We start from the raw sequence: 17,716 nt of genomic DNA, 5'->3' as shown, positions 1-17,716 counted from the left end.
TAAGAAGGAAGGAAAAACTTCCAGACATCACAGAGTCTACACAACACTCATTACACACACATCAGGTTATCTGAAAAGAGGCGATATGCACTTCAAACATGCTTGCGCCGCTCCCCAGAAAAGCTTCGGAATCACAGCATGATAGACTTACATTCCAGCTTTTTATGCAGCAGAGGATCATCAAGCTCTGCCACTTAAATGCTTTGAGGAGTAAATTAAAATGTCAGTTGTGAGAAGATAAGACAATAAGCTAAATTCTATCATGCATATTGCGTTTCACCTCTTTTTCTCACTCTCACTGCCCTTTTTCCTCAGTCTCCACATGACTTCATTGTCCAACCAGTCAGGTTGTCGGTCCGTTGTTCAGCTGTCTGTCTACCTTCTCTGTAGAGATGTTACGTATGACTTAAATGTAAGCCAATACTGTCATTAATTTCCACTGGCAGTGAGACAGCGGACAGGCTGTCTCTGACAGGATCAAGGAGACACACACACTCAGATGCACACACAAGTATGCAAACACATTTTTCTGTTTCTTTCTTTTTGATTTGCTCTCGGTCGTGTTAATAATTATAAAGCATTTGTTTTTGTCAGGCCAGCTTTTTTGAGGCAACACACAATCGCACACAGACGCACGCTTACACAGTGCATATCTTTAACGTGACACACTGTTCTGTTCTAATGGGTGTTACAGGAAACAGAATTGAGCCAGACACGCGCGCACACATAGCAGCTTAGAAGTCTTGCTCATGCATAGCATGAACCCTGCCCGTCAAAACTTGTAGAATTTGTTATCAAGCAACAAAGTTAGTTACCCATAGCCATGTTATTGTGCTTTTAAATAGGCATGTGTTGCTATTGTGATGTAATATATTTATTGAATCTAATTTGAATGATTTTATATTTAGTTTATTTTTAGTTCAGAGACTATGATATCCCTGTAACAAACACATGCTGTAGTTTTCCTCTTTTAAAAGCTCTGAAGCACTTACGAGCCTAGAAGTAAGGAGTGCTGAATTGAAAAGTCAGAAGTGGTCTTTATTACTGTAAAATTGGCCTTGGGTAAGGCATTGACTCCCCCAGCTGACATTTTGTCAGGGCACAGGTTTAAAGACGTGAAGGCTAAAGTGATTATCTGATGTCATAAAAGACATTTTATTATCCCGAGTTTGGGCAAGCTCTGCATTAAGTTTCAAACTTGGATAGTGTTGGTGTTGTTATTGCTTTCTTACCATTTTTGGTATTGTTCCTCTCTTCAGTGCTCTAACCTGATTCTGGTCTTTATGTTTTTTCAAAGCTTTACAATCAAAGTTATGTAGCTGTTAAAGTAACTAGTAAAGTAAATAGTACATATGCAGACATATTTACAGATTTATTACCAGATTATTTCCTTAATTCATTTCTTGTGCACATTGTGTGTCCACTGTATATATTTATATTTAGAGTATGGCTCTCATACTTGATGATATAAAGACAGAGATTATGAGAAGTTTGCTGTTCCTAGTGTATTCAGACTATATGCACATGACAATTTTAGGATTGGATAGGATCAATACAGATTATTTATTTTGAAACTTGTTCTGCGTCTCTGCTACAAACGCTCTAAATGGCCTGCATTTGTTCTTTACTGCCCTGTCGCTCTAAAGAAATGAAAGGGTTTTTCTCGTTCCTCATACATATATTTGTATAAATGCGTTATATTTTTCTGTTGCATCAACATTTGGTTCTAGAGGCAGAGTGGGAGAACCATTTTGAAAATGATAAATGCAACTCATGTTGGCATGTGTTTGAGCCAGCGTGACAGTCATGTTGTGGTGAGGGGAAACATGTGACACCTATGAACACAAATACTGGCATTTGGAAGCAAAAGGGTAAGGACAGGGTGGTTTATGCTGCTAACATGCAGGTAAAGAGGAATGCAGACCAATGGAGAGCGCGCACCGCACTGTGGAGAATGCTGGTAGTTAGGGTTGCAGTTATCTTTCATGGCGCTCGTCTTTATGAAACATGTGAAGCTTGACGCCGGATCAGCTGATGCCAAGCGTTGTTCATGTTTGATATATGAAAATGCACATATGTGATTATGTGCTTCTGTATACATTGTGTTTGTTTGTTTGTTTGTTTGCATACAGAACATGCAAAGATATTTTAAATCTTTGCGTGTTCTGCAAAGGATCTCACAACATTCTGGAGCTAACCTGCACTACGAGCTAAAATGTTACTTTATTTGTGTACCATTTTAGGTCTGCTTCAGATTACAACAAATGTAGGATGTGCAACTCTGGAGTCTATGGAGAGATTTAAGTGAGGTAGAAAGGCAGAAATTTAATGAGAATTTCTCATTCCGCTTCAAAAGCAGGTGTAAAATGCTAATAATTGAACAAGAGCTTTGACTTTGATTAGGCATTCATGCATAGATTGCATGTTGCGAGTGCAATTGCTTTAAAAAATGACAAAATAAAACAACAATTGACAAGAGTATTTGAAAACCACTGAGCTACCAATTGCAAGGTGCTTTTCTTCACCAAACCCGCGCTCGCAGATGAGTCAGTTTCATTCTCACATCCTGATTCAGCAGATAACTCGCTTACACAACTCCAGCCTCACTTTAGCCCCGTTTTCTTTTTTTCCTGCATTGTTTAAGAATGCTTCTCCACGGGCTCGACTGAAGTGTTGCCTTAGCGAGTCAGCCGGCTAACACAAGATTTGTAATTCCAGAAAACAGGCTTGTGCCAAATTATCTTATTATTTAACGCTCGATTGATGCTCACAGCTTGGGTTTGCAGCGATAAAAGTTCTGTCATTAACCTTTATTATTATGTGTTGCTTTATTAGTGGGCTTCAAGTATATACTTGTCTTTTGCAGCTTCTAGATTTAGATATAATATTTGAATACGTTTACACATTAGCATGGCTGTGTTAAATCAGTAGTCTGGTGAAGACTGATGTATTTATTCCTCCTCTTAATGCTAGCAGGTTGTGTAAGTAGAGTCAAAACAAAATATATTCCTTACATATACACACTCTCTGCTTAAATAATAATAATAATAATGATGGATTGCATTTATATAGCGCTTTTCGGGGCCCTCAAATGTGCGATCCTTCAGGACTGTGAAGGAGGTGTAACTCTTCAAATAGTGTATGTGTAATCCTGGCACTAAATGTTTACGTCTGCGGGCCTTTTTCCTCTTAAAGCATCCAGACTAAAAAAAAACCCCTCAACTGAAGACCAGTGGGATTTAGCCATATTTATGTCAACTCTAAGTGGGGGTTGTTTAAAGTGATTTTCTTGAGATCATTTCCTGCATTGTACTGCTCAGAAGGAAGTAAGTGGCTTTAGTTTACAGGCTGCCATCCTTCTAGCTCAATGTTGGTGTTTCTTTCTCCTTATTTCTTTCATTTTCTTTCTTCCACTCTGTTGTCATTGTACATTGTGTTGCTTTTAAGACCCATTGACAGCAGATGTGGTGGCGAATCAAAAGGAAACTCTCAGGGATTACAAAAACACGTATTGTTCGTATGCCCATTTCAACTAAATATACATTGACATTCCTATTGTGACATGATACACGCACAGTCATTACGTTTTTTCACTAGTAAAGCTTAAAAATACTGCTTCGTTTTTGGGACTGGGGGTAAATTGGCTATTTATTTCTTTTATACCTGATGATTAATGCAACAAAAGTGAAGTAATTTCACGTAATAAAGTTGTAAAGGACATAAAAGGGAGCACAGCTGTGTAGATTTCCAAAGTTTTTAATGATCTATATATGTGTGTGATTTATGACAGAGTAGTGGGATAGTATGCTGGGTCTGACTGTAGCGCATGGCTGAGAACTATGTATAGTGTCGTTGAAGAGGGGGTGGGAGACACAGAGAAACAGAAATTGTGTGTAATAAGAGAGAGCGCAAGCGAGAGAGTGAGAGGAAAAGAGAAGTGCATGTAGTCAGGAGACATCGAAGAAAGACCGCTTTGGTGATGAGGACACGCAGTGAAGCTGAGTGACTGAAAGAAAGTTGAGAGGGAGAGAAAGATAAAGCGTTAGTTAGAGAGAGGTCAAGTTAGAAATGGAGTAGGTGAGAGAGAAAGTGAGAGAGAGAGTGAGAGAGAGAGAGAGAGAGAGCACACAGGCAGCTGCAGGAGAGACGGGACTGGCGGCTCAAATGTGGACGAGTGTACCTCGGTCAGCCCGGCACTGAGCTGTCAGTGTGGGAGGCAGCGTGGCCAGCTGTAGCTAGCAACCGTGAAGCACTCTCACAGAATGGACTTCAAGATGATCAGTGAGTAGTGGAAATGTGAGTTTCAGTGCAGAGCAGTGTCTTCACACAGTTAAGAAATGAAATTGTGGCTTTCTGCTGGTTTCAGTGACTCAGTGGAGCACAGTGAAAATGCAGTTTTGCATGTGCTTTGTGTCCTCCGTCTTCTTTCAGTTGTTGACAGAGAGAACGTGGTGATTTACCGCTGACTTTTCATGCTTCATTGTATTATATCGTGGCTGACAACATGTCACCAACGGACGTGTTTCTTTATTACGTTACTTAGTTATTTAAGTTTCATTATTAGTCATTTTAAAACCTGGAGAGTCTCATAGACTCTGTGGCTGGTATTACTACTTCTGTTCTTGCTTTCTAATTGGTGCAGAATGCAGACATACACTTTCAGCAATGCAACGGTCTTGTGGTTTTATTGTGTGAGGTTCAAAGCTGTTCAAAGAGATGTCTTCATTTATATATGTCATTTTAAGTTGTTTACTGATAAAGTGAATGTGTATGTCACTAAACACAAATCTTGTATAAGAAGACTTAAGACTTAAATTTAAAGTGTGATGATGATCAACTGTTGTTGCTTATTGTAACAAAATTGAGGCAGGGGGCAGTAGAAAACGCTGATTTCAAATTTTTAAAAAGTCATTTTGTTATTTAAACATTTGACGATGTTTGAAGACTGTCTTTGAGAAAGTATTTTGCGTTTTGACATATGAGAAGCTGCAGAAATCTGGGTTACTTCACATTGAATTGATCCTTAAAGTAAACACTTCTTATATCTTTATAACTTAGTCAGAGGTTTGTTTTTCTCAGTTGTGATGCTTCTCAGTGTTTAAAAAAATGGACCGTATTCACATGACAATGTAACTCAATTACCTCCTATATGGATGACAGTTTTAATAAGCAGCAACAGTTAAGACAGTGTAACTTTATGGAACTGTTTGCTTGATTAGCTTGAACTTTACCTTTGTTTTTGTTTTTTTCCTAGTCCTCACTGAATGTTACACTTACATCTGCAGCTCGTTCTTTGTGTGTAAGCGAGTTAATATCTGAACCCAGTGGTATACTCCCTGATAAGCCAGCAGTCAGACAGATCAGTGTTCGCTGCTGCTGCTGCTGCTGCTGCTGCTGCGTGTCTGTGAATGTTACTGCAGTTGTGAATTCCAAGTACGTGCACTGTTTATTCTTGAGTGTTTATGTTTGCTGCTGTGCAAGTGTTAGTTTGTGCTCTACTGGTGTGTACTACTGCTTGTTGATTTTCTAGTGTGAATGTGTATATGCAAACGCAGGGGAATATCTCGGGTCATACAATGGACTGAAGGTCTGGTAAGCCATTAATTGAGCCAAAGACCATGAGTTTAAAATTTCTCGCAGATAGAGCACTGTGCAAAAAGTGAAAAGAGCTACTCTGCATTTCTTTATGTTTTGCCAAGAGATGGGCAATTGGACCAACGGTTTATTTAAACTTGTGCAAACAAACATGGTAATACAGTTGTACAGTTCTAACGAGCTTGAACGTCAATATTTGGCACGAGCACCTTTATTCTTCAACACAGCCTGAACTCTCTGAGGCAAAGTTCGTTTAATTTCTATAAGTAGTCTTCAGGAATAATTCTCCAGGATTCTTGAAGGACATTCAAAGCTCTTCTTTGGATGTTGGCTGCCTTTTGATCCGTTCTCTGCCAAGATGATCCCACAATGCTTCGATAATGTTGAGGTATGAACTCTGGGGAGGCCAATCCATGACTAATAATGTTCCACTGTGTTTGTGTTTTTGTTTTTACTGAATCCGTATATGCTTTCATTGCATTGCCATTTTGTTTGGGATTATAGTCAATTCAGATGCTTTCTACATAGTATTGAATGGTGGATCGAAATCGGACTGTTTTTCTTTTTCCTTTCTAATTTGATATTTCAATTTTCAAAATTGAACCAGTAGCTGTTCCTCCATGTTTTACAGATGGTTGTAGACACTCACTGACAATTACTGTTTGGCTATTTGAACAAACATTTCATATTTGAATTCATTACACCATCAGGACTGTTGGAAGTGATTTTTAGTCCAGTTCTTGTATAATATGGCATACTTTGACCTTTTCTCCCAGGTTCTCTTCCTTAAGAATGGCTTCTCGACAGCCGCTCTTTCATTCTGATGTGGCTTTGGACATGACTTTCAGATAATGTTCAGCTGCTGTTGATGCTGTTTTTGTATGTTTTTTCTCATGCCTGCTGCTTCTTTTGTCCTCTGCTTTTCCAGTTTCCGCAAATCTTTTTAAGGACACACTGCAGACCTTGCTAAGCTATGACACGTATTAACCTCATGGTGCAAATGCTTAAGGAAACTACTTAAAGTTGGTTCTTTAAGTACTTTGGCTTAACAAACAATAAGAAATAAACAAAAAAAATTCTATAAAAATGATCAGGGGCAAGTGCTGTACTGTAGTAAAAATCGCAAAAACTTTAAAAGACCTTCAGACAGTCAGGAGAATTATTAATCAAGACCATTAAAAACAAACAAAGTCTGGATCTTGAGAAGCAAGATATTTATTTATTTATTTTTAAAAGAGGGGCAACTCAAGACTTTAACACAGTACTTAAAAAATAGCATGTTTCACAAGATATTGGTGATATATTTATAGGACACGTTTGTGCAACACAAACCGCCTTAGACCTTAGACCGAAGCTGTTTGTGCTGCACCTGCTTGCTCAAGTATGTAGGGCACACGGAGACGTTGTCATCAGCTCTAAACGTACTTCTGAGAACAGTACATGCAGTGTGTGTGCATGCACATGGCTGGCAAGTCAACAATCATGTTCAAGGTTCATCTTGTTTGGTTAGTATAAATAAATGTGATTCACTCAAGAAATGCTTCTCCCGTTTCGTTTCATGTTGATTGATCATTTGGACAAAAGTTTCCTCGCGTTGCTTCAGTTTGCATTAGGGTGAAGCTCTCAAAGCATATGCTCACTGCATGTAATCAATCAGTGCTGGTTGATAAGACTGCTGAAGTGATGATCACAACTGAAATAATTCAATAATGTGGCAAAAGTAACTAAAGTTTAAAGTGTTCATTTTAAATTTAAAAGTGTAATAAAACTGACTTATTGATCTATCTAAAACAAACTCAAGTCCAATATTTATAGAGCATGTTTTAAAAGGGCCACAGCTGATTGAGGTGCTGTTCATGTTATGGGACAGACAAGAACAAGATTATTTCACAGTACGGAAATGTGAATCAAAATCAAAATGTAAATAAAACAAGTGAGATAAACCTGATACCTTAAAACAGAAGACAAATCTAGAATGAATATATCGAGAAAATAAACACAAGAAGGAAAATGTGCACTTTAAACATTGTCATTTCCCAGCTCTCAGTGGCATGCTGTTTGTTAAAACAGAGGTTTAACCATAAAAAGGATGTTCAGACCATGCACTTGATCCACAGCTGTATTTAGAATGCAAACACACACACTCACACATATTTATATTCCGCATGCATTATAGATGAGGAAGCTCATGCATAAAATGCACAGGGACATCATGGTCATTTAGTCCGTGTTCGTGCTCTTTCGATCTCTTGATGCATGTTCAGTTTTACCCGTCAGTGTTGCTCAAACGAACGATTACGATGTGTAATTTGTAAGCGCCCTATTTTCCTCAGTCCAATCTAATCCACAGCCTTCTTCCATTGAGTAAGTGCTCCGTGCGGTTGTTTATTTTTTTGTCACTGTTGACATAGTACAGTATGTGTGCAGCTTGGCCTGAAGAATTCAAAGATAGCGTGCCCGAAGCAAGCTAATTAAATGTTACCATTTACTTTGACAGAAAACATAGATTGTCACCTCTTTACGGTTTGGATGTTTCTTTTTATTTTAATGCACATTTGCATTTCATTATTTCTGCAGAATCTCTTAAGACCTTTTTTGTTTTCCCTTCACTCCCTTGGCTGACAGCTTCGTCCATCTGTGTGTTGTCTTGTTTAAAGGGATGAATAAATGAATGATTGAGAACACTGCATGGTCATGAAATTCATATAGCTAATTTGAGGAGGTGTCTCAATTTCCACTTCACAAGGCTTGCTTGCAATAACACTTCTGGGGTAGAATTGTGGAGATTGATCATCTATATGAGAAAAACTATCACTGTCATTTTAATTATTTAACACAAATTAACTGTTTTAAAGTCACCTAATGGAACTGATGTTTACAGTTAGTTCATTCTGATGGAGCTTATACAAGTATCTGTATTTTAGCGCATCTGTACAAGGCAACAAGAAGAGCATCGGCTTTATGTTATTCGATTCAGCCTTTTCAGTTTCTGATCTTTTTATGCAAGTTAAAATGGTTTTGTTTCACAGCATTTGTGTGAAATGGCATGTTAAAAATGGGATAATATTTATTCTACGTAATCTATCTATGTAAGCAGACTCTTCAAGCCACATTTCTCTTTTTCACCTGTCAAATTATTTCTATTGTGATTCATTAAATGCACAAGTGTCGTTGAAAAATGTGCTCAGACCTGTAACTTGCAGTTCTGTCTCTCCGTAGGACATTTAAAGGATTTAGTGGTTTCTGCTGTCTCTCTAACTGTGATAAATGGCTACAACTTGCTCTACAATGTAAACTATAGAATTTCCAGCTATTTTTACTGATTCCTTCCTTCCTATCTGTCTTCTTTCATTTGCTTTGTTAATTTTTCCCTCTGTTTCCTCTATCGTACTGTTTTATTTCTTATGCAAAGTATTTTTTTTCCTCCTCAGCTGATATTTTCCTGCTTCCCTACTTTTTATTTTATCGGTTAAATTATTTATCCTTTCTTCCTGCTTCCCTTCCTTCCTCCTTGTCTCCTATGCTTAGTGTGTCCGTCTTCTTATCCTACAAATACACACACACACACACACACACACACACACACACACACACACACACACACACACACACACACACACACACACACCGTGAGTTCATTACACAAGCTGTGAGACCGGATCCACAAATCAAACTGTGTAAATAAGCAAGTTTTGTTCCTGTGGAGCAGCCGCTGCTGTTGCCATGCCTACCTGTTGCACATCTCAAGGGTTACCAAGGACGACCTTTAAGTGTGCGTCTGCTTCTGTATGCATCCGCGGTGTTGTATCAGTGTGACTGTGGGAGGGGGTTGGAAGGTTTCTGTGTATGACAGTTGACAATGACCAGAGAGTCTGTCTAACTCCTGCTGTTCATTTTATTTCAAGTACGTCTCCTTGGATTTCACGAGGTTTTACTGTCGGCAATCTAATTCCCATTAATTCAACACATGAAGCTGATTCTGTGGCAGACATTTCACTCCAACATCTTCCTCCCAACATCCTTAACCATAGAGATATTGGTGACATCTCCTTGCTTTTGTCTGAATGTTATAGATATTTGTCTCCACTTGTAGGAGTATGGAGGCTTGGGAAGGTTAGGTTTTCCCAATGACTAAAATAACTGTTTTATAGCTGAACACAGGTGAAACTTCTCAAAGAGTGTTTCCTGACTGAGCTCTTGCAGTGAGAAAGTTCTGTTTATGTGGCATCCATCCCAACAATGTACAGAATGTCTACCTGGTAGCTCCTGCGCCATTGTAGGAACTGTCCATTAGTCCTTTGTTAGCAGAGATGAGGACAGGTTTTGTGTGTGTGTGTGCGTATATGTGTAAACAGACAGACTAATGGGCCTAACTGAAATCCAAACATAGGATCTGGCAGGTGATCAGTGGTGTTTACTTCCCGTGGGTGAAGTGGAGCTTCTCTCAGTGGATGGAGGAATAGAGAGTGTATAGTTTACTGGCAGTGATGGATCATAAGACTTGGGGCATGCACAAGAAAGCCAGAAAAACAAGGCTTTTAAACTTTTATAGTGAAAGTTAAGTATCTGTTAAGATAATGTTTCACTGTTAATCCCTCCTCTCTCCCTCATTCCTGTGATACCTGCTTTTAACTGGTGCGTGCATGCATGGTCTCTGCTTTGCTCTCATTTCTGACGGCTTCCTTTTACTTAGAATTGTTGAGCATAGATGCTGATGTATAACCTGACTAAATCTTTTCTTGTCTTTATCTGTGCACGCAGAGCGTCAGCTGGCCAGCAGCATGACCAGCAGCAGCACTCTTCCTCCCAGTGTAAGCGGGATCAGTAAGGAGCTGGCAGAGCTGCGCCACCTTGTTCAGTTCCCCGAGGAGATCGCCTGCATCCTCACAGAGCAAGAGCAGCAGCTTTACCAGCAGGTATAAGAGAATTTATATAAAATATACATGAGGGGGAAAGCAGAGGCAGGAACGTGCAATTACAGCTGTCAATATGATCCTTACACTTTATTTGAAATTGTACAGCTGTGTTTTATTGTGGGGAGGTTTAGCAAAGAAGTTGGATGAGGAGAATAGTAGGTGGTGGTAAGTAGTGTCTGTAATGACACAACAATCCCAGCCATTGATTGAGAGCGTGCTGTCTGTCTGCAGGTCTTCCCTTTGGACTACCTCTATTTCCTCACCCGAGACCTGGGCAGTCCAGAGTGTCAAACTAAACGCCACCCAAACCTCAAGGCTTCACTGTCAGCGCCCGCCACGCCCACTCAGCGAAGTAACGCCGTGGAGGAACTGGTGGCGCGATTCAACGAGGTGGGTGGGGCTTTCTGTCTACTTTGTCTGCACTCCACGAATCTTTTAGCACACATGTGAATGTAGTTACACAAGGATGTTACACAGCCTGTCTAGTTCTCCGCAGCTCAGGGTTTACAGCAGGATTTCAGACTGGGTAGAAGCACTGACACTGCACAAATGTAGCTTAACAATTAAAAGCCTTGAGCGACTTTTTATATACACAGACATGTGTAGTGCATTCAGGAGACTCTCACATCTTACGCAGATACATTTAATGAAGTTGTGCCAAAGGAACCATATGGAGATAGTTTTCATCTTAAGAGAGCACTTTTCAGTTAATAAGTTAGTTGTCCTTTGATGATTAAGTGGCATTGAAATGCAGTTCTTGCAGTAACATAAAAATTTAAATGGCAATTTTTCTCTTATTTGCTGTGCGAGTTATACGGACCTATCATGAGCGCAACTCACTCACGACCATGTTCACCGGCTTAAGTTACACCCCCCGAGCCTCGCCTCGTTCACGGCGAATGACTTTGAAAATGCACAAATCCACTGCTGCGAAAGAGAAAGTGCTAGAGAGATTGATTGGAGATGATTATGTCATGTTTAGGTCGCATGCCTCTTCGCATCAGCTGGTTTTCATTTAAGTCAGCCAGAGGAGAAGCACGAAAGACAGTTTTCCAAATGTGCAGTGTTGCCATATATGGTCACAGTGGAACGAGAGTCATATTGACAGCACTGAATCTCTCCTTCAGCTGCCTTTAATTGTGTCAGGTTGGGTTTTACCTTTCATTTTTGAACTGTGGAATATATTTCAAGGTTAAATTATTACTAGTTAATTCACCTGACTATTATTTTTATTTTCCCTGATAAATAGTTCACAAACGTTTCATGTCACTGACTGGATCCACTGTTTTTGAGATGGTAACTAATTAAGAAGTTTATTTCCCCACTTGTAAGACAAGACTTTTTTGATAGAGTTCATTTTTAAGGCATGTGTGGGAGTGAAACATTAATCAGTTAAACAGGATTGAGAAAAACATTGGGAAGCAGGGAGTTGTGAGCAGTTTGGGCCTCCAAAGTGTTTAGCTTTGACGGGACCAGTGTGTGCTCGAGTTTGTAATGGTTCTCTGTTATTTTCCATTATGTAATTCGTGTATCAAGGAGAAACTGACCCTCACAGATGAACTAATACCACAAGCACAAATGGTGACAGACAGACAACAGGACAGACAGGTGGACACACAGACAAAGATCAAAGAGGGGGGGATCATATAGCCAGATCCAAATTTGGATGTGAGTGTGTGTCTGCAATTCTATCAGAATGCTCTTCAAAACTGCCTTTTCATGCTTCTATGGGAAGTTGCTGTATTCTTGTATCATCTCATATTTACCCTTTGCTGCTTTCCTGTTCCATTATATGCTCTGTGTACATTTGTACATATATATCCTCACATCCTGTCCTGCTTGTCGTCATGCACAACACTGCATACGCACTTTTGCTATCTGGAATACCTGAAAAGATGCCAACTCAGTGCGATCCCTTGATGTGTGGAAGTGCAAAAAACCACTTTGCAGATGGACAGAATGATTTAGATGGTGAGTGTAACTAAAACCCCGATGCTGACATGGCTTCGCATTATGTCATAATGCTGAAAGTGCATGATACAAGATTTTCATGCGTGGCACGCAAAGAGCAGGGGAGTAGCAGATAAGAGACTGGAGGGCTGCAGTGTTGTTTTTCGGTAACCAAATACAGTAGATTGCAGAACGAGCTTCTGCTCCACTGAAAAGTTAACATGTAAACCTCGAAAGCCCCAGGAGGGAATTTCTGTAACTGATTCCCTGTATCTGATCAGGCTGACAGTGATTACAAATGTCAGAGGAATTTCTGACTCTCTAATAAAATCAGCCTATTAAAAGCGCTGTTTATTTAATTGCAGTAAGTCTTCCGAAGATGAACCTTGATAGGCTCGTTCAGTTTGGTTTGGGGAACATAAAGTGTCCAATGGGCCAATGACCTTATGGCTGGGGGCTTTAATTTTAGTGTCAAAGACAAGAAAATCTAATAATGCATGTGTCTGATTTCTGCGCTTGTTTGTGCTATAGTTCATGGACAGGTATGGGGAGTGTATGAGAAACATTTTTGGAACATTTTAACAGTTTTTCATCAGGCAGTATGGAAATGGAAACAATAGGAAGAATAGTTCCTGTGTGTGTGTGTGTGACTTTATTTAGTCCCTGTCAGGTCAGATGTTGGTGGGCTTTACTGATCCTTACGTAACCCAGTAATAGATCTCTGGGTCAGGGGGATGTTTTTACCACCTCCAAGTGGATTAAAGAGTTTCAGTGTGAGTGCGTTTTTGTTTTTATTGTGTGCCAATGCATTCACGGGGCGCTAATACAAAGAGAAAAAGACACCAGATAGTTAAAACAGGCCAGATTGAAATCTGATCTTTTCCTGTGTTGTGTACCTGTGCTCATACAGAGAGGTCGAGCCTGATGCATATCTGCTGTTGCCGTCATGTCTTTTGCTTGTGCTTGAGGTCAGTCAGTGTAGAGACGCAGCGCAGCTGATAGATATCCGATCTCATTCTTTTTTATGTGTGTGCATGTGTGGAGAGGTGTCGGGGTGAAAGTGTGAGGCTAGCTGGTGCAGTCCTGTGCATACATTGCCACATTAGGCACAAGTTTCCAGAGCAGAATTCATGAGCGCAGACATGACCGTACACTTTCAAGAATTTTAGGTGCCTTTGGATGTCGTCCCGTGTCCCCCATGTTTTATCATACCTAATACCAGCCTTGTAACAGCACACCAGCACACTTAAAAAGTTATCCAGGGATTTAGTATGATGTCACCTGTTATATGGATATTCCACTAAGAAATATTGTGCTAGTACAGTAACAGCATTTCTAATATATACTTCCGGCCGCTCCCCTGCTACAAGGGGCCACCAAAACAGGTCCTTTAATATATTTGAATTGGTGGAGTTTTATGCCACATGCCCTCCTTTACCCAACGCCAGTGGGAATATGTGTCTCCAGCTGTAATCACACCAACTATGGAGGCATTACAAGCCTTTCCAATAATAATTCCAAAACATTAGGGGCGTATAAGTTACAGACAAATTGTATATAGTAGAAAATAGAGTAGAAAATAACCTGTTTATTTTCCACTTCCTATGAGGTTTATACATATTTTTAAAAATGCAAATGTTTCAAACTCTTTCTGCTTGTAATGCATTCAAAAGGCAATAAAGTGCAAGTTAAACCTACTGGTGGTGGTCAGAGGGCCCGGTGGCGCCAGTGTCCGGCAGCCTCGCCTCTGTCAGTGCGCCCCAGGGTGGCTGTGGCTACAATGTAGCTGCCATCACCAGTGTGTGAATGTGTGTGTGAATGGGTGGATGACTGGATATGTAAAGCGCTTTGGGGTCCTTAGGGACTAGTAAAGCGCTATATAAATACAGGCCATTTACCATTTACCATTTACCATTTACCATTTAAACCAATAATAATAATAATAAAAAAACAGCCCCATATTGGGTATTTTCAATGTTGGAACTTAATGTTTCTTTAAAGCCAAAATGTTATTCACTCCAAGGGAAAAGCTGATGAATAACCAGACAAAGATGGTGCTGTGAGTTACTAGGGAGGTTTTCTGCAGTTTATGTGTCAGCTTACTTTGTAAGTAAGATAAGAGCGCAATAAAGTGCAGCTGTTGTTGGTGCTTGATTACGATTGTAACAGTTGGCAATACTGAAATGCGAAATTCTGAACACGCAGGTGAGTTCGTGGGTGACGTGGCTGGTCCTGACTGCAGGGTCCATGGAGGAGAAAAGAGAAGTTTTCTCATATCTGGTCCATGTCGCTAAATGCTGTTGGAACATGGGAAACTACAATGGTGTCATGGAGTTCCTGGCTGGACTCAGGTTTTAAGAAACACAATGACGCAACTCAAATACACCCACCTACTGAATATACAGGCAATTTATTATCTGCACTGTTCTCACACAAAAATATCAATGTGTTCTGTTTTGTTTCATTTTTTTCGCCCTTCAGATCTCGTAAGGTGCTGAAGATGTGGCAGTTTATGGACCAGTCAGACATCGAGACCATGAGAGGTTTAAAGGATGCCATGGCTCAGCATGAGTCCTCCTCTGAGTACAAGAAGGTTGTGACCAGAGCTCTTAATATCCCAGGATGCAAGGTGGGCCTATGTTTACCCCAATGACATTTGATCCTCTAACTCACTGACCTTGGCTGCACTGTAATTTTTATTTTTGGGGTTTTTTTTCTCTTACACATATACACTGTAGGTTGTGCCATTCTGTGGGGTTTTTCTAAAGGAGCTAAGTGAAGCGTTGGATGGCACAGCAAGCATCATCAGCCTCAAACCGTCTCCTGATAACACGGAATACTCGATAGAGGTGCAGAAAACACCCGCAGTCATTCGCAAAAATACACAGATCTGATAAAACTGACACTACATTACATATTTGATATCCTGTTAGTATAATCCATCTTGCACTGCTGTTTCTGCCTCCAGTTTGTGTCCGATTACAGCGGCCAGCGCAATTACTTGTCTCGATCTGGCCCAGATGGGCTCCATGTGCCAGAGAAGGAAGCTACTGTGAGCAACATCCTTCAGATTATCAGGTATGTGCATGCTTAATGACTAAAGCGATGGTGTTTGACACAGTCGTCTCTCCTGTTCTTTACTTTATCCGTCTGTTTGACTCTACTGTTCCTGCTCCTTAGATCTTGCAACCGGAGTTTAGAGGCAGAAGATCCTGATGACGCTTCCACCAGTCCGTCTTCTACTGGCCCGTCCCCCGCATCCAGAAACAACTCCTTCAAAGACCGCAGCCACAATCAGTTAGTTCAGTTTCTTCTCCCCCCCCCCCCCCCCCCCTTTTTTTTTTTTTTAGTGTGCCATCCAAGCTTTTGTTGTGAGATATTTCAGCGTGCAGTGTCAGGTATGAGACCCTAGAAAAATGAGGTGTTTTGTTAAAGAATATCCCAGAATAGCATCTGTTTACCGTGACCGGGTCTTGATTCTTTCCAGTTGACGGATAGTGTGTATTTTAACGCAGTGTAAGGGATGTTCATGTAAGTAGTTTAAGGCATACAGGAGAAAGTATTAAATGGTACATAGCATGCGACCAAATTCACCAAGACCCAAGGACGTCATGAATCACTTGACTGGCTTTTATTTTTACTATTTGTCAACTGCCGATGAACTCTGCTTCATCATGCTGATGTGTTGATTTAATACAAAAAAAGCAACATTTTGCTGTTCTTTCTTTTTCTTTTTGACTTTTATTTTGACTTCCTGCTCTCACGTTGCACAAAAGTTAGTAATACTCATGCTCTCACTTTACCATTGTGTTATTTTACATTTTTGGTTACATTTTTGTCCCTCTATTATGGCAGCCTGAAGATTGTATTGTTTAGCACTGTGACCCTTTCTATCAAAGGTCTGTTTCCAAAATTGGATTCTTTATTTTGCTGGTCATTCACAGACAATGACTCATGGACACAGCAGAAGAATGTTATATACAGATTTATATCAGAACTGCGAATACTGCCATGCTGTGAGGGCTTGGCTTTGCTGGTAGCGCAGTTCTGAGCAAAATCACAATAGATGCAGTGCATTCATTAGCTTGCTTACAAATGTGCAGCTACAACAGCCTCTGTTGAAGCAAACAAGGCACTGCAATTTAGCGATAGACAAAAGTTTAACATTTAACAAAACCACTAAGCCTTAATGATTAATGCACAGCTATTTTAAATGTAGGGGATATCCTCAAGTGCCAAGTAGGCTGGATGTTCACCAAAGTCTTATTTTGGATTAGTGTGCAGTTTTCTTTCATAAACACCAGCGCGAGATAACGGGTTTGTGAAGGAACACATTTGCAGATTGTTACTGAGATGAAGTGATGTTGACATGAAATCTGTGTGGGGCAGAGTTAAAAAAAAAATAGATAACAGGTTAGTTTCCTGTCAGGACAGGAAGGAACAGAGTTCTGGTTGTTGTCAGCATTCTGGTGGCAGGTAGCTAATAACAAAGGCTGGAATTTAGAGGACGTAGAAAGTCATTTAATTCCAGCTGTGATCTGTTATGTTTGCAGTCAGGAAACCTGGACCATTTTATGTGTTTGTAAACTGTTTTCTCAGATTCAGACAAATTATTCGATGTTAGCACAGAATTTGGAGTTCATAGCTTCATAGTGTGTATCTTTCTTAAACATAGACTACAGTTTCAAAAAAATCACCTTTCTTCTGTGTTCTGGATCTTTTTCCCACCAGCACCCACTTAAAAAAAAGACCTCAAAAAACTATTGAAAACTCTTTATGCGTTCTTTTTTTCGTCTCACATCCTCTCTTCGTTCTTTGTTTCCTGCTCCCCTTCTAGTTCCCTTTCATTTAAGACGACTCCAGAAAAAAAACATGTTTTGTAAGTTGTTTCACAGTATAAGTTACTGGAATTTGAACAATGCTTGCTATCATCAGTATGTTTCAGATTACGGTTTAATTAGAAGCATGAGCAGTGACTAATGCATGGTACTTTTTTCTTCTTCTTTTTTTTTTTGCTTGATCAAGCCAATGCTTGCAGGATAGGTTCAGTTTCTGTTTGGTTCTTCTTAGTTGAGATGCAGGTCATTTCTTATGTCTGATTGAATTGCTTTTTAAAAATAAAATGAGTCCTATGAATACTGAGATGTGCATTTGGAAAATCGCCTCGGAAATCAGCATGCAAAAACTTTAAAAGACGCAAAAATCTTTGGCTCTTAAACTTTCTTTCCAAACCCATCTAACCCCTGTCTGTCTTC

The 17,716-nt window shown here is 39.9% G+C and overlaps 1 protein-coding gene across 2 annotated transcripts in view; it reads left to right on the top strand.

Moving 5' to 3' along the window:
• plce1 (phospholipase C, epsilon 1) overlaps positions 1–17,716 on the top strand; it is a 75,803-nt gene that overhangs the window by 35,500 nt on the left and 22,587 nt on the right. Inside the window, exons 7-14 of one of the 2 annotated variants that reach the window (XM_085284579.1) lie at positions 10,357–10,511; positions 10,743–10,901; positions 14,667–14,812; positions 14,943–15,090; positions 15,200–15,310; positions 15,430–15,539; positions 15,642–15,758; positions 17,299–17,340. In XM_085284579.1, coding sequence (XP_085140705.1) covers positions 10,357–10,511; positions 10,743–10,901; positions 14,667–14,812; positions 14,943–15,090; positions 15,200–15,310; positions 15,430–15,539; positions 15,642–15,758; positions 17,299–17,340 — 988 coding nt within the window. The remainder of the gene's footprint in view (positions 1–10,356; positions 10,512–10,742; positions 10,902–14,666; positions 14,813–14,942; positions 15,091–15,199; positions 15,311–15,429; positions 15,540–15,641; positions 15,759–17,298; positions 17,341–17,716) is intronic. The other variant, XM_085284580.1, reaches the window with a different exon arrangement.

Source organism: Mchenga conophoros, linkage group LG8 (assembly GCF_057382185.1).
Source record: "Mchenga conophoros isolate Kocher_MC1m ecotype Shallow Benthic linkage group LG8, M_conophoros_male_GT1.1, whole genome shotgun sequence".
In the NCBI taxonomy this organism is placed as follows: domain Eukaryota; kingdom Metazoa; phylum Chordata; class Actinopteri; order Cichliformes; family Cichlidae; genus Mchenga; species Mchenga conophoros.
Note: the sequence above shows the minus strand (reverse complement) of the source record. Positions and strands in the feature narration are given on the sequence as shown.